This window comes from Rhinatrema bivittatum, chromosome 4 (genome assembly GCF_901001135.1).
Source record: "Rhinatrema bivittatum chromosome 4, aRhiBiv1.1, whole genome shotgun sequence".
NCBI lineage: Eukaryota > Metazoa > Chordata > Amphibia > Gymnophiona > Rhinatrematidae > Rhinatrema > Rhinatrema bivittatum.
In genome coordinates, this window is record NC_042618.1 from 260730663 (window position 1) to 260748842 (window position 18180).

Sequence of the window (18180 nt, forward strand, 5' to 3'; positions counted from 1 at the left end):
TTTTCATGGGTAATGATTCAGATGGACTGAACCAAATCACGGTGAACCTAGAAGATGTGGTAGGCCTGCTTGACAAACTGAATAGTAGTAAATCACCTGGATTGGATGGTATACACCCCAGGGCTCTGAAGGAGCTAAAAAATGAAATTTCAGATCTATTAGTAAAAATTTGTAAGCTATCATTAAAATCATCCATTGTACCTGAAGACTCGAGGGTGGCTAATGTAACTCCCTATATTTAAAAAGGACTCCAGGGGTGATCCAGGAAACTATAGACTGGTTAGCCTGACTTCAGTGCCAGGAAAAATAGTGGAAAGTGTTCTAAATATCAAAATCACAGAACATATAAGAAAGACATGGTTTAATGGAACAAAGTCAGCATGGCTTTACCCAAGGCAAGTCTTGCCTCACAAATCTGCTTCACTTTTTTGAAGGAGTTAATAAACATGTAGATAAAGGTGAACCGGTAGATGTAGTGTATTTGAATTTTCAGAAGGCCTTTGACAAAATTCCTTTTTTGGTTTTTTTTGTTCAGTTTTTTGTTAAATGTAAAATAGTACGACCCTCCTCATACTATTCCATTTGTTGTTATGTGAACCGATGTGATGTACGCCAATGAATGTCGGTATATAAAAGCAAATAAATAAAATAAATAAATAAATGAGAGGCTTCTAGGATAAGTTAAAAGTCATGGGATAGGTGGCGATGTCCTTTCGTGGATTACAAACTGGCTAAAAGACGGGAAACAGAGAGTAGGATTAAATGGACAATTTTCTCAGTGGAAGGGAGTGGGCAGTGGAGTGCCTGAGGGATCTGTATTGGGACAGGTACTTTTCAATATATTTATAAATGATCTGGAAGGATATATATCTAGTGAGGTAATGAAATTTCAGATGCTACAAAATTATTCAGAGTAGTTAAATCACAAGCAGATTGTGATAAATTGCAGGAAGACCTTGAAAATCGGGCATCCAAATGGCAGGTGAAATTTAATGTGGATAAGTGAAAGGTGATGCATATAGGGAAAAATAACCCATGCTATAGTTAAATGATGTTAGGTTCCTTATTAGGAGCTACCACCCAAGAAAGATCTAGGTTTCATAGTGGATAACACATTGAAATTGTTGGTTCAGTGTGCTGTGGCAGTCAAAAAAGCAAACAGATTGTTGGGAATTATTAGAAAGGGAATGGTGAATAAAACAGAAAATGTCATAATGCCCCTGTATCGCTCCATGATGAGACTGAACCTTGAATACTGTGTACAATTCTGGACACCGCATCTCAAAAAGATATAGTTGCGATGGAGAAGGTACAGAGAACGGCGACCAAAATGATAAAGGGGATGGAACAGCTCCCTTATGAGGAAAGACTAAAGAGGTTAGGACTTTTCAGCTTGCAGAAGACACAGCTAAGGGGGGAAAATGATAAGGTGTTTAAAATCATGAGAGGAACAGAACAGGTAAATATTAGAGATGTGAATCGTGTGATCGATCGTCTTAACGATCAATTTCGGCTGGGAGGGGGAGGGAATCGGATCGTCGCAGTTTGGGTTTTTAAAATATCGTGTAAATCGTGTAAATCGAAAACCGGCAAACTAAAACATTCCTGAAACCCACCCCGACCCTTTAAAATAAATCCCCCACCCCCCCAAAATGAATTAAATTACCTGGGGTCCAGTGGGGGGGGTGGGGGAAGGGGGAGGGCGGGAAAACCGGCACACTAAAACAACCCTAAAACCCACCCCGACCCTTTAAAATAAATCCCCCACCCTCCCGAACCCCCCCAAAATGCCTTAAATTACCTGGGGTCCAGAGGAAGGGTCCCGGTGTGATCTTTTACTCTCGGACCTCCGTGCATTGTAGAAATGGCGCCGGCGCTACGTTTTGACCTGTCATATGACAGGTCAAAAGTAGCGCCGGCGCCATTTTGTTTTTTTGTTCCCCGACGTCAGGAGCGTAGGAGATCGCTCCCGGACCTCCTGCAGTCGAATTGTTTTTCCGTATGGAAAAACGATTCACGGTAGGAGATCGTTCCGGACCCCCGCTGGACTTTTGGCAAGTCTTGTGGGGGTCAGGAGGCCCCCCCAAGCTGGCCAAAAGTCCCTGGGGGTCCGGGAGCGATCTCCTACGCTCCTGACGTCGGGGGACAAAAAAACAAAATGGCGCCGGCGCTACCTTTGACCTGTCATATGACAGGTCAAAGCTAGCGCCGGCGCCATTTCTACTACGCACGGAGGTCCGAGAGTAAAAGATCACACCGGGACCCTTCCTCTTGACCCCAGGTAATTTAAGGCATTTTGAGGAGGTTTGGGAGGGTGGGGGATTTATTTTAAAGGTTCGGGGTGGGTTTTAGGGTTGTTTAGTGTGCCAGTTTTCCCGCCTCCCCCTTCCCCCGATTTAACGATTTTTTGACGATAAATCGGGGGAATTGTTATTGTATCTCGGCTCTAATGATTTTTGACGATTTAAAATATATTGGACGATATTTTAAATCGTCAAAAAACGATTCACATCCCTAGTAAATATGAATCGGTTATTTACTCTTTTGGATAATAGAAGGACTAGGAGGTACTCCATGAAGTTAGCATGAGGCACATTTAAAACTAATTAGAGAAAGTTCTTTTTCACTCAACGCACAATTAATCTCTGAAAATTGTTGCCAGGGGATGTGGTTAGTGCAGTTAGTGTAGCTGGGTTTAAAAAAGGATTAGATAAGTTCTTAGAGGAGAAGTCAATTACCTGCTATTAATTAAGATGACTTAGAAAATAGCTAATGCTATTACTAGCAACAATTACATGGGATAGACTTAGTTTTTGGAAACTTGCCAGGTTCTTATGGCCTGGATTGGCCACTGTTGGAGACAGGATACTGGGCTTCATGACCCTTGGTCTGGACCCAGTATGGCATGTTCTTGTGTTCTAGAATGAAAGGCTGAGCCAGATCCAAGCAAAGCACAAGCAAGGCTTCAAGCAAAGGTGTTTTGTTTTTTTTAATTTCTGGAAATCCTCAGTAGCTTCTGGTAGCCAATGTCTGGTAGCTAATTACTTCTCCTTGGTGGTTCCCTTTACCTCCCTTATGGGTAAGGGAGCCCCAAAATGCCTTAAATTACCTGGGGTCAGTGGGGGGGGGAGGGGAAGGGGGAGGGAAAGGGGGAGGGCGGGAAACTGGCACACTAAAACAACCCTAAAAACCCAACCCGACCCTTTAAAATAAATCCCCCACCCTCCCGAACCCCCCAAAATGCCTTAAATTACCTGGGGTCCAGAGGAAGGGTCCCCGGTGTGATCTTTTAACTCTCGGACCTCTGTGCGTTGTAGAAATAGCGCCGGCGCTACGTTTGACTTGTCATATGACAGGTCAAAAGTAGCGCCGGCGCCATTTTGGTTTTTTGTCCCCCGACGTCAGGAGCGTAGGAGATCGCTCCCGGACCCCCGCTGGACCCCCAGGGACTTTTGGCCAGCTTGGGGGGGCCTCCTGACCCCTTACTTCTCCTTGGTGGCTCCCTTTACCTACCTTATGGGTAAGGTAGGTAAGGGGAGTCACCAAGGAGAAGTAATTAGGGATAAATTGATGGTATTAATTTGCAAACCGAAGAAATCTTTGTAAGGCCAAAAGTCCTACTGAGCGAGGTCAGTTCGTGAAGGCTTTTACTTTCTCTGGGTCCATCTGAAATCCATCCTGCAAGACTATGTATCCAAGGAAGTGTAGTTGCTCTTGCCTGAAGAGAAATGTTTCCAATTTGGCATGGTGGTTATTCTCTCGAAGGCATTGTAGGATGGTGCGAACATCTCTATGATGGGAGTTCAAGGTTCGGGAAAATATCAATATATCATCCATGTATACAACGATGCAAATAATGAAAGATCTTGTTGACCATTTCCTGGAAAACTGCCAGGGCATTGTAACGCCCAAAAGGTAAGACCAAATACAAGTAGTGCCCAAATTCTCGTACGGATCATTCATCATTAGCATTGATAAGGAAAAGGTTGTACACAGGCATGAGATTCAATTTTGTGAATATCTTGTCTCCTTGTAGGCGATCAAAGAGCTCAGAGCCAAGGGGTAGTAGTCCTATGCAGTGATGGCATTGAGGCCATAGTAGTCTATGCATGGCCAGAGGGATCCATCTTTCTTTGCAACAAAGAAAAATCCAGGCTCTGCCGGAGAAGAGGAAGAATAAAGAGAGTAGGATTAAATGGTTTTTCTTCACGATGGAAAAAGGTAAACAGTGGAGTGCCTCAGGTATCTGTACTTGGACAGGTACTTTTAATATATTTATAAATGATCTGGAAAGAGGTACAACGAGTGAGATGATTAAATTTGCGGATGACTCAAAATTATGCAGAATAACCGAACCAGCTGGTGCCTGTTCCCGCGACAGCATTGGTGCCCCACAGGGAACAGAGGCCTCTCCCTACTCATACGATGCTCATTGCCGGTTCTGAGGAGGAGGGACATCAGCAGAGGCACCATGGCCTGTTGCTCCCAGTCTGGGTTTACCAGTGCCTGCACCTCTGGACGAAGGCTGAGCACCTAGGGCCCCATCCCCTGTCGCGTACAATGAGGATGAGAGACCTATGACCCTCGGAGGGATGATCCAACAGAGTCCTCCTCCTACACAAGAATGAAGAAGTCCCTGCCTGAGGACATTACCTTCACAGAGATTTTGAGTTTGTTGGTGGAGGCTATCCCATTTCAAATTTTGACAGAGGAGGATGCTTGAGATCCTCCAGTTCATGGAGCTTCCTAAGGAGATCATGGTGGTCCCGGTACACAAGATCCTTAAGGAGTTGCTGCTGAGAATTTGGGAACACCCCTTAACCGTGCCTCCCATCAATAAGGCAATCAGTTTACCTCATCCAGAAGTCTGCCGGATTCAGTAAGCGTCAGCTACCCTACCAGTCGGTGGTGGTTGAATCCGCTCTTAAAACAATTCCTCGGCACCCCCAGGGACCATAGAGCGATGGACGCTCTTGGGAGGAAGGTGTTCCAAGGCACCATGCTATTGGCCCGCAGCTCTACATGAGCCCGAAATGCAGGACCTCTGGAAGCAGGTGTAGGAGTGGAAGAACAGCTGCCTCAAAAGCAGCAAGGACTGCACTAACCACATCCTCTGGCAACAAATTCCAGAGTTTAATTGTGCGTTGAGTAAAAAAGAACATTCTCCGATAAGTTTTAAATGTGCCCCATGCTAACTTCATGGAGTGCCCCCTAGTCTTTCTATTATCTGAAAGAGTAAATAACCGATTCACATCTACCCGTTCTAGACCTCTCATAATTTTAAACATCTCTATCATATCCCCCTCAGCCGTCTCTTCTCCAAGCTGAAAAGTCCTAACCTCTTTAGTCTTTCCTCATAGGGGAGCTGTTCCATTCCCCTTATCATTTTGGTACCCCTTCTCTGTACCTTCTCCATCACGATTATATCTTTTTTGAGATGCGGCAACCAGAATTGTACATAGTATTCAAGGTGCAGTCTCACCATGGCGCGATACAGAGGCATTATGACATTTTCCGTTTTATTCACCATTCCCTTTAATAATTCCCAACATTCTGTTTGCTTTTTTTGACTGCCGCAGCACACTGAACCGAAGATTTCAATGTGTTATCCACTATGACACCTAGATCTCTTTCTTGGGTTGTAGCACCTAATATGGAACCCAACATTGTGTAATTATTGCATGGGTTATTTTTCCGTATATGTAGTCTTGATTTGGTCATAGAGGAACAGTGGAGACTGTAGCTGGAAGTGCATCCTGCATGGATTGAAAAATCCCCGACACTGCTTTGGATCCCCAGCGTATCAGGGGAGCAGAGGGAACTGGTTGTATCGGTACCATTGGTAGCGGGGCAGCTGGTGTGGTCAGGGCATCCAAGCAGGTGGTCAGCTGGTCCATCATTGTGGCCAGAAGCTCCAAAGCCCCATGTTGGTTTTGCAACCCGCGAGCTATGCCGGAGATAGCCTAAAGTGAATTCAAGTCCGCCAAGTCTATGGCCTCAGCAAACTGTTGTGTCTGTAGACCCTTAGGCCAAGGCAAGATTGACTCTACCTGCAGGGAGGAGCCCTGCAGGTTCCTGCCATTGGCAGGTAGACCGATGAGAAGCAGAAACCGGTCAGAGCCTTCACGTATACCAACCCACATTCCCCTCAGGTTGAGCCTTTGTGTGCCAGGGCCAGTAGGACTTAGGTGTGGTCATTGCTGATGACAGGTGAGATGATCCAAGGCCAGTCTAGGGTCATTGGCAGGTGGCGGTCATAAGTATTGAGGATCCAGGCAGAAAGTCAGAAGTGGCCAGTGGTCAATTATATCCAGAATCCAGGCAGAGGTCAAACCAGGTACCCATCCAAGGAAGAGGAAGAGAGAAGGCTAGAGGTGAGGCAGGAAAGGATTGGAACAAATGAGGCAACCAAGGCTGGAACAGGCTGAGATGAAGAGTGGAACAGCTGGGATGAAGACTAGAAGAGGCTGAGATGGAGAGTGGAACAGGCTGAGACAAAGACTGGAAGAAGCTGAGATAAAGATGGGAACAGAATGGGATGAGACTGGAATGGCGAGAAAGCAACAAGCACTACCCTCAGTAGTTGCTGAGACAAGTTGCTTCTGCGGATCTGCCCTTATATAGGACAGCACTGATGATGTCGTCTCTATGGACCATGGCGGCTTTTCCACCACGGTCCCTTTAAAGGCAGGGGAGGGATGTGCATGCCTAAGAAGAGGAGTGGTGGGTTGGAGTTGGCAGCATCCTGCCATGTGGTGGCCAGTGGCATCTCACCACACAGGAGAGCATCATCCCACTGGGAGATGAGTAGGTTCCATTTTGCCGCATTGAGGAATGGTATGGCCAGCCCAGGACTGGAGATGAGAGCGGCAGTTCAGGGGTTTAGCTCACAGACCACTGAACATAACATCCTTGCTGTATTTTTATGAATAATTTTATGCATGTTTCTATATAGCCAATTAGGTCTTAAGTTATCCAGTTACTACAAAATGCTGGATAATGTTAAACCTGTTCTGAGGCAGTTCTAAAAATATCTGGCTAACTGAGCTAGGTGCAAACAATAAATTATCTGGATAACCTAGGGCCACGACAAAATGCCCCTGGAGCACCTCTTTTGTATCTGGCTAGATTTTAACCAGGTAATACCTCCCACGCAGTACTTTTTCACACGATAGAAAAATGGGAGAAGAGGTGCCACATTGCATCTCAGCATACTCCAACTCAAAACTATGACATTCTAGTAGGAATGCACGCAAAACAATTTTCGATTTGTTTTGTTTTTATTTCAGCAGGTTTTGGGGGTTTGCATTTCGAAAATCCCATTTGTTTCTATTCATTTTTGGAAGCAATGTATGTAAAAGCTGTTTTACACACATAAAATTCAATTTTATGCATGTAACTTGTACTTATGCAAATAACATCTAATTTTACGCACATAAAAATGTTATGTGCACAAACCTCCAAAGATGACTGAACAAATGCATATCCCTACATGCTGGTGCATTCAGAGTTTCTTCAGGTCATTCTTATGGGAAGTAGAATTACCCCAGGACAGGAAGGAGGAAAGGTCAGCTGCTGGGGCAGGTCAACTTGGTTTGATTCCTGGGCTTGGATACTGCTCCTTCAGTTGAAGAGTACTGGGAATGCTGCAGCAGCAGTAGCTATGTGTACTGCTTCTGGCAAGGAAGGAGCCCCAAATATTATATAAAAGGTACACTTACACCAGGTTCCACAGGAAACTGTGGTCCACAGTTCTCAGTCAGGGGCTGGTCATTGCATTTGCTAAAATAGATGAGTTAGAGAAAAACTATAATGGAGAAAACCCTAGGTAACTGCATATAAATAAAAAAAATGAGACATATTCCAATTGAGGCAAAAAAAAAACAAAACACGGGGAAACTACAATGCTAAAAAAAAAAAAAAGGACTGAAAGCCAGCAGGGATTAGGAAACAGAAATTATTACAAAGTAAATACTGTTTTTACCATTGTTTATTTCAAAGAATAAATAATATGTAATTGCTTACTATTGTAGGCTGACTCCAAACTGTTGTGTGGGTAAAGGTGGACGGGGTGGAGGGGTTATGGTAGAGGGAATTGGCTGCCCCTTCTGTGCACTCCGAAGCTTTTCATCATGTCTAAGGAAAACATAAAAAAATGTAGTGCATGTTGACTTTCTGAACAGGAGGATAATTTTATAAGAACCTGCAGACGTCAGCCCAAATTTTCAAAGTGGACTCTCATAGGTAAATAGATGCAGGCACATGCAGAATCCTGAGCGGTGTACACACATACATTTGCACCCATATGGGACAGAGTATACAACTAACTCCAGAATCTCAGGTCAGGCTGATCCTGTTCTGGTTTTACTCTACTACCTGCATGGACTTGTAGTCCTCTTTTCTTAAGGAAATCAATGGAGACTCAGAACTACAGGACCTTGCAGATGGGTAAAACCTGGATTGGATCAATCCTAGCTTGGGAGTAGGCATTATCATGCACAAGTAAAATTATAACCTTGAACAAGAAGGCAAGGGGAAAATTGCATGGAGCAGCTGTTACAACTCTGGGAAGACTGGATATACCACTTGATCTTTTTACCTGCCATCATTTCATGTACTATGAAGGAGACAAATGCAATATTTTTACAAACTAGAATAGCAGACTTGATATTTATTTATTTATTTATTTATCTAACATTTTTATATACCGACCTTCATGAAAGAAAATTCATATCAGATCGGTTTACAGATAACATGAGGGGAATAACAAAGTCAACCATATAACAAGAAATGAAAGTTACATATAACAAGGGGTATTAACCTGGAGGGCTAGGATAGCCGGAGCGATAGAAGGCATAACTGAACAAATTAGATAATACAATAATATGATGAGAAGAGGCATAAGTGTATTGTGTATCTTCAGAAAATTGGTAAACAAAAATCTCATCATCAGAAGTCAAAAACTTCTAGTTGCTTTCATTCACACTAAATCACTTTCTCTAAGTGCCTTGAATCACATTTCAATGGAAATTTTGCATTTTAGCATGGTTGTGGATACTACTATGCACAGAACTCAGGAATTTTCTAGCACAATGTATGTGTTTGTATAATGGCTAATGATAGAAGATAAATTAAGAATTGCTTTTAAGCAATGAAATCTACTCTTGAATAGCATTAGTTCAATTGCTGAGAAACCCCTCATCAATAACAGCCTGGTGTGCATACTGTGCAATAATTTAATGAAATGCTGTGTTTCAACAAAAAGCTACAATGAAGGTTTTTTTCATTATGGCAACATGAACATTGCTAATTAGTGTGGTACAGATATGAAGATGACATGGATCTATCTGAAGGTGCATGCACCCCGTTATTGTATTTGTTAACAATAGAGCCACTTGCACTTAAAATTAAGACTTCACCACGTATGAAATGTTTAAAATTGGGAACCTCTGAATTTCGTATTTGCCTGCTTGCAGATGACATGCTACTATTTTTGGGTAATCTGCAAACATCCTTACCTCATGTCTTAAATTTATTTAAAACCTTTGGCAAGTCTGCAGATTTGAGTATTAAGGGGGTCATTTATCAAAGGTTTATCACACGGGATACAGCCGTATCGCGTGCGATAAGCCTCTATCGCATGTGAAAAGGGCCTTTTCGCATGCGATAGAATGCAAATTAGGGGGAGGGGAGGAGTCGGGGCAGGTAGGGGAGGAGTCGGCAGTGTCTTCACTGCATGTGATAATGTTACTAACATTATCGTCTGCAGTAGCACGCCGAATAGCACCACCTTTCACGGTGGCGCTATTCAGTGTGAAAGCCGGCAGTCGGCGCACCGCCATGGTACGAAGGCTGCGAGCTTTCATAGACCTGCTCCCCCGCCCCCCGTTTTCACAGGATTCATCATTCTGCGAGGAATGATGAATCCAGGCCTAATTTTGCTAAATCAGAAGCTATTGCTATTCAAGATTCTCTTCGACTTACATGGCAAGGGGAATTTCCTTTAAGTTGGGCTCCTAACCAAATTAAATATATGGGGATCAGAGTTCCATGGGATCAATTTTATTCTATCAGCTTAATGTAAAGCTTTTGCTTACTGAATTGCATTCACAGATAAAAGCTTGGAAAAGGGTGAAATGGATAACAAAACTCAACTAAATAAGTCACAAAAGGAGTCCAAGAAAAGCAGTAACCTGAACGAGAAAAGCTGGAAAGCTATGAGCACAAATGCTCGTAGTTTGGGCAATAAAATCCCAGATCTGCAAGCCCTAATGGTAGAGGCGGACTTGGACATTGTTGCTGTCATGGAGACATGGTTCATGGAATCTCATGATTGGGATACGGCAATACCGGGCTATAACTTATTAAGAAAAAACAGAGAGGACAGGAAAGGGGGAGGAGTGGCTCTTTATGTCAGAAGCAATATCCAAGCATCTGAGCTGCAAGGAAGATGGGGCAAAGAAGAAGCATTATGGGCTGACCTAAAAAAGATGATGGGGCATCCATTTTTATTGGCGTGGTTTACAGGCCTCCAAATCAAATGGAAGAGCTTGACAGAGATCTGGTTGAAGACATCCAAAAGATGGGAAAGAAGGGAGAAGTGGTGATTGTTGGATATTTTAATCTGCCAGATGTAGACTGGAGAATTCCTTCTGCAGAATCTAACAAAAGTAGAGAGATAGTGGATGCCCTGCAAGGGGCTCTGTTCAAGCAATGGAACCCACGAAGGAGGGAGCTATACTCGATTTAGTGCTTACCAATGGAAATAATGTCTCTAATGTCCAGGTGGGTGCCCACCTCAGCACCAGTGATCATCAAACAGTATGGTTTCATATCACAAATAGGATACGGAGAAGAAGCACGAAGACCCAAGTTCTGCTGTTCAAAAACACGGACTTTGATGAAATGGGGAAGTACCTGGAGGAAGAACTAAAAGGCTGGGAGAACGAGAGAGATGTGGAACAACAATGGACCAAACTAAAAGGAACAATTACCAAGGCAGCAAATCTATATGTTAGAAAAGTAAAGAAAAGCAATAGAAAAATGAAACATATCTGGTTCTCAAAGGAGGTGGCTGTCAAAATAAAAGCTAAAAGAACAGTGTTCAAGAAATATAAAGGATCCCAAAGGAAGGAGCACAAGGAAGAATATCTGGTGGAACTGAGGGAGACAAAGAAAGTAATCAAGATGGCAAAAAGTCAAGCGGAAGAAAGGATTGCCAAAGAGATAAAGAGAGGTGACAAAACATTTTTCAGATACATCAGAGAAAGAAGAAAAGTTCAAAGTGATATAGTGAAATTGAAAGGTGAAAAGGATCAATGTGTGGAGAGAGATGAAGAAACGGCAGAAATATTAAATGAATACTTCAGTTTGGTGTTCACTAAAGAGGACCCTGGAGAAGGACCGTCACTAGTTAACAAGAAACTGGAGGGGAGTGGAGTAGATGTAGCTCCGTTTATAGTATGGAATGTATGGGAAAAGTTAGGAAAACTAAAAGTTGACAAAGCCATGGGGCCTGATGAGGTTCATTCCAGGATACTGATGGAGTTCAGAGATGTGCTGGTGGGTCCGCTGTGTGAACTGCTCAATAGATCCCTAGAAACAGGAGTGGTGCTGAGCGATTGGAGAAGAGCAGTGGTGGTCCCGCTTCACAAGAGTGAGAGCAGAGAGGAGGCTGGAAACTACAGGCCGGTTAGCCTCACCTCGGTGGTAGGAAAAGTAATGGAGTCGCTGCTGAAGGAAAGAATAGTGAACCATCTACGTCGGAAGAATTGCTGGACCAGAGGCAGCATGGATTCACCAGGGGAAGGTCCTGTCAGACAAATCTGATTGACTTTTTTGATTGGGTGACTAGGGAATTTGATCGCGGAAGAGCACTCGATGTCATCTACTTGGATTTTAGCAAAGCTTTTGATACAGTCCCGCACAGGAGGCTTGTGAATAAAATGAGAAGCTTAGGCGTGAGTACCGAGGTGGTGGCCTGGATTGCAAACTGGTTGACAGACAGAAGACAATGTGTGATGGTAAATAGAACTTACTCTGAAGAGGGAGCAGAATTAAGCGGAGTGCCGCAAGGATCGATGTTGGGACCGGTCCTGTTCAATATCTTTGTGAGCAACATTGCGGACAGGATAGAAGGTAAGGTCTGTCTTTTTGCGGATGATATTAAGATCTGCAACAGAGTGGACATGCCGGAAGGAGTGGAGAGAATGAGATGGGATTTAAGGAAGCTGGAAGAGTGGTCAAAGATATGGCAGCTGAGATTCAATGCCAAGAAGTGCAGAGTTATGCATATGGGATGTGGAAATCCTAAAGAACTGTATTTGATGGGGGGTGAAGGGCTGATGAGCATGGAGCAGGAGAGAGACCTTGGGGTGATAGTGTCTAATGATCTGAAGTCAGCGAAACAATGTGACAAGGCGATAGCTAAAGCCAGAAGAATGCTGGGCTGCAGAGAGAGAGGAATATATAGTAAGAGAAAGAAAGTGATGATCCCCTTGTACAGGGCTTTGGAGTACTGTGTTCAGTTCTGGAGACCATATCTCCAAAGGGACAGAGACAGAATGAGGCGGTCCAGAGAAGGGCGACCAAAAAGGTGGATGGTCTTCATAAAATGACTTATGAGGAGAGATTGAAGAACCTAAACATGTACACCCTGGAGGAGAGGAGGAGCACGGGTGATATGATACAGACTTTCAGATACTTGAAAGGTTTGAATGATCCATGGTCAACAACAAACCTTTTCCGTTGGAAAAAAAATCAGTAGAACAAGGGGGTCACGATTTGAAGCTCCAGGGAGGAAGACTCAGAACCAATGTCAGGAAATATTTCTTCACAGAGAGGGTGGTGGATGCCTGGAATGCCCTTCCAGAGGAAGTGGTGAAGACTAGAACTGTGAAGGATTTCAAAGGGGCATGGGATAAACACTGTGGATCCATAAAGGCTAGAAGAAGGGAATGAAGAGAAGAGCCATGGGGGTGGAGTACTGGAGTGGAGGCTACTACCTGATGATTACTTCCCTTACTGAATTGGCCTTTGCAACTCCAACATTGCTCTCTGCTTCAACACAAGGGGAAATGTGGAAAAGAGAATTTGCATTCAGATAACAACCAACAAGGACTGAACTTCACAATCTGGGAAACAAATAAGTGTGGGGATAGCTTGCTTACTACGGCGGATACTACCCTAAACCAATTAAGCCTGATACATCACTTTGAATACATATACAGCACTGCTCTTTGCTTCAATGGTAGGGGGAAATGTGGAAAACAGGTTTTACATTCAGACAACATCCAACAAGGCATTGATCTGTGCAGTCGGGGTAAACAAGCATCTGGGTAACTTGCTTGATGTGGTGGTTACTACCCTTAGCCATTAAGCCTTATGCTCACCTTTGATGCAACTCCAACATTACTCTCTGCATCAATGACAGGGGATGGCAGGAAATTTGAATCAAACAGTTACCAACAAGGGCCCTGAACTTGGTGGTTGATGAAACAGATAAGTATGGGAAAATTAAGTGTGGGAGCTTGCTGGGCAGACTGGTGAGCTGATTGGTCTTTTTATGCCATCATTTCTATGTTTCTATGTATAGTAGGGATGTGAATCGTTTTTCAACGATTAAAATTATCGTCCGATAATGTTTATATCGTCTTAAATCGTTATAGAACACGATACAATAGAAATTCTAACGATTTATCGTTAAAAATCGTTAAATCGTGTTAGTGCGCACTAACTCCCCATTAGTGCGCACTAACTCGATTTAGTGCGCACTAACTGAAAATGATACAAATAAACACTTTCCAGGTCACTGAAGGTCAGTTAGGAATGAATATGTGTTCCTATTGGCTGGCTGCCCTCTTATCTATTGATGTTACCAAGGTTACCACTGAGGTGATGGTTGGGGGGATGGGAAATGGAACTGGAAACTAACGAACACCAACAGAAAATGAAACAAGTGTTCACACTTCCCAGGTCAGTAAAGGTCACTTAGGAATGAATATGTATGTATGTATTCCTATTGGCTGGCTGTGCTCTTATCTATTGATGTTACCAAGGCTAATACTGAGGTAATGGTTGGGGGGATGTGAAATGGAAACAGTTGGAAAGCTTGACAAAAAAAGTAATGTAATGATCAGCACTCACGTGACTAGAACTTGTTTGTTTATTATTTTTGTTAGCAGGCACCTGAAATGCTAGTGCATGTTGAATTTGCCAATCACTGTGCATTTTAGAAAGGTGGTCCTGGCTGGAACTGTACACAGTTTCAAATATATGTAATTGATTGTTGGTAAGTGTATTTTTTTAAGTAGCCACACTGGCACAAGTATGTTTACTTTTCCTCCTACTTAACTCACTAGCTCAGCTTTGTAAGAAGGGCTTCTCTGCTTGTGTGTTTGTTTTTGTTTGGTGTGCGGAGAGCAGAAAACATCAGATCTTTATTCAATCTACTACAGGTCATCTCTTACAGTGCCCTATCCCCTATTAATACCAGGAGTGTTGTGATCTTCCTGCACACAGTGCCCTAACCCTGATACCAGTCTGAGACAGCTCCCTCCCTGCATTACTAGTGAGAGGCTGGCTTCACAGACAGGGGGGAGCTGCCTGACCCTCACTCCCTGCTTCCCCCATGTCCCAGCTAGTGAATGGTGTGTGGGTGAGGGGGGGGAGGATGGTGAAGTCTGAGACAGCTCCCTCCCTGCATTACTAGAGAGAGGCTGGCTTCACAGACAGGGGGAGCTGCCTGACCTCACTCCTGACTTCCCCCATGTCCCAGCTAGTGAATGGTGTGTGGGTGAGGGGGGGAGGATGGTGACGTCTGAGACAGCTCCCTCCCTGCATTACTAGTGAGAGGCTGGCTTCACAGACCGGGGGGGAGCTGCCTGACCCTCACTCCTGACTTCCCCCATGTCCCAGCTAGTGAATGGTGTGTTGGGTGTAGGGGGGGGGAGGATGGTGAAGTCTGAGACAGCTCCCCTCCCTGCATTACTAGTGAGAGGCTGGCTTCACAGACAGGGGGAGCTGCCTGACCCTCACTCCTCCGGGGTATTGTGATCTTCCTGCACACAGTGCCCTATCCCTGATACCAGGGGTGTTGTGATCTTCCTGCATGCAGTGCCCTATCCCTATTAATACCAGGAGTGTTGTGATCTTCCTGCATGCAGTGCCCTATCCCTGATACCGGGATGTGTGCAAGAGATCACAACACCCCGGTATCAGGAATAGGGCACTGCGTGCAGGAAGATCACAACACCCCCAGTATCAGGAATAGGGCACTGTGTGCAGGAAGATCACAACACCCCTGGTATTAGGGATAGGGCACTGTGTGCAGGAAGATCACAACACTCCTGGTATTAATAGGGATAGGGCACTGTGTGCAGGAAGATCACAATACCCCTGGTATCAGGGTTAGGGCACAAGTTCTAGTTCACATTGACTGATCACATTACTTGTTTTGTCAAGCTACCAACTGTTTCCATTTCCCATCCCCCATATACTGTCAGTAGGAAACTTGGTAACATGAATAAATAAGAGGGCAGCCAATAGGAATACATATTCATTCCTAAACTGACCTTAACTGACCTGAAAAGTGTCAAATTGTATCATTTCAGTTAGTGCGCACTAACTCCCAGTTAGTGCGCACTAACTCCCAGTTAGTGCGCACTAACTCCCGTTAGTGCGCACTAACTCGAGTTAGTGCGCACTAATCGGAAAAAACGATTTTTAACGATTTTTTAACTAAAAAATCGTGCCTAAGACGATTTTCTTGCCCTGCCACACGATTTCTATCGTTAAGACGATATGGAAAACGATTCACATCCCTAATGTATAGCGTTAACACTCATTATTGAGTAGATATGCCCTGTATAAAATGGTATTGATCCCAAAATTGCTTCACAGATTGCAGATGGTGCCTTGTTGGATATTGAACAAGAATTTGGCAACCTTAAAGTCCATGATAGTGAAATTTGTGTGGAAAGGGAAGAGAGCTCATGTTGGATATGTTAAATTATTATGCCCTAAGCACTTAGGGGGTTTTATAATGCTTCTTGTCAGCTTCTTTTCAGCTTCGGTTTTGTAGGAATGGGTTATACAGAAATTAAATTTTTGTACCCCAGATTTAGTGGCAAATAAAGCAGCTCCTTTATCCCTTTTGGCATGTCTCCATGTGTCCGATGACAAATTACCAGATGTTCTGCAGCACTATTGTTTTTTTAGGCCTCTTTAGCTAGTGTGGAGGTATTTATGTAAATATTGGGGAGAACCGGACAAAATATCAGGATTTACACTTTTACGTAGCAACTCACAGTTTTCTACAGGTATAGCTGGAGGAGTATTTATTGAGTGATTCTCTAAATGTATAGTTAATGTATTCTCTCTTTATAATTTTAAGGATCAATGTCTGTATTCTTTTGAACAATTATGTGATAAATATTTATCTCGTACACAGTTTTATGCATATTTACAAGTGCACCATTGCCTATAGCAATTACAAAAAGTCTTTCCTGGGCTGTTTTCAACCTCCCTGGTGGAATCTGTGTGCTACATGGGGAAACAAGTGACTGTCTTGGTGGTACAGGTTGCACTTGTTCCAGTTGTCATCTACTTTTGGCTGATCTTTTGTCATGATGATTATAAAATACTGACTTACCAGTGTTTACCAAGGCTATGGAGCAATGTTTTCAATACTGTACAAAGGTATCACTAGATGCCAAATATCAGGAGTTGTTCTTTAAATTACTTCACCACAGATATATAGATAATGTTAAAACATTTAAATTTGGAATTTCCACCTTGGATCTTTGTCCTAGATGCACAATTGAAAGTGGTTCCTTAATTCACAAATTCATGTTATGTCATAAGGTCCCCCTTTTGGGAGGGGATTGTTTCTCTAATTCATAAAATAACTGGGATCCGACTATCTTTTGATGGTCAATTTCTATTTATGGGCTCTTCTCTATTTCCTTGTCTGCAACTAAAAGAACTATGACATTTATTTTTTGTAGCTCTTTTGATGGCTTTTTTCTGTATTTTAAAATTTTGGATTCAACCAGAAAGCCCTACTATTAATATCTGGATGTACCTTATGGCAGACTGGATGCACATAGAGCAGTTAGATGTGATATTTTTGCATTTGTCTTTACCCAGGGACTACAAGCAAGCTTGGGTATCTTTTTATGACCTCTTACCTGATTCTATTAGGTAACATTTAGAAAGGTTGGGATTTGTACCTCAATGGCACTGATGCTATTATATTATTACTTTTATATTAATACTGTTATATCTTTTGATTTAATCTCTGATTGGGTGGGGTTTTTTTTACTTTTTTTTTTATTCCTGGATGTTGTGTGACATAGGGTGATTAGGTATGTCTTGTCGTTTATGTGAACATATGTGCTCCTTCTTTGTTATGCTGAAAACGTTGGGATTCGAGAACATTACTGTGGATTATGTAATATATATAGATGCTGAAACACTGCATAGATTTGTTGCCTGTGTTGTGTTTATTACTATTGTCGTCCCGTGCCTTCTTCGGGCGCAGAACGACTACACTCCTTTGCTCCAATTCAGCCCAACACTTCGTAAGCCTTATTCCCCACTGCAGAACTCTCCCACGTTGCATCACTGCTTAGAGACTCAGCCACAGCTTGAGTGGTTGCGGTTAATCTGCAAAGAGCTCGACCCCAGTAGTAAGTACCTGCGGATCCCTTTCTGCATACTAAGAGCCTATCTGGTGTACCCCGCGCTGTGGGCCATTACCATCACTACAGAGAGCTCCGTCAGAAGTGCCTGCTCTACGGATCTTTACTACCATCTCCTTCAAGGTCTCTTCGGCGTACCCCGCTTCGCAGGCCACTACCATCTCTACAGGAGACCTCTCCGATATACTCGCTTCACGGACTACTACCAGCGCTAAGGAGGTATTCCCTCAGGGCACTACCTATCTCATTGACCCTGTGTCACAGGGCCTATGTGGACTCTCTCTCTCTCTCCCTGGCACCCCCCGCTCCATGGGTAGTGCTTCCACCTCTTTAATAAAGACTATTCTTTTCATTCCTTCCTCTGCTGACACCTAGCCTCCCGACAGTGAGGCTCACAGAGCTCCTTCCCGAGGCCAGTACCATCTCACTTCAGCCCAGGGTTCACACCCCTTCTGACATCACAGAATCCTATCAACAA

The 18180-nt window shown here is 43.6% G+C and overlaps 1 protein-coding gene across 7 annotated transcripts in view; it reads right to left on the reverse strand.

Annotated features, from left to right (window-relative positions):
* ARHGAP8 (Rho GTPase activating protein 8) overlaps positions 1-18180 on the reverse strand; it is a 347233-nt gene that overhangs the window by 151525 nt on the left and 177528 nt on the right. For all 7 annotated transcript variants that reach the window (XM_029600083.1, XM_029600080.1, XM_029600084.1 and 4 more), the window contains one exon: positions 8026-8136. In XM_029600083.1, the coding sequence (XP_029455943.1) occupies positions 8026-8136 (111 nt within the window). The remainder of the gene's footprint in view (positions 1-8025; positions 8137-18180) is intronic.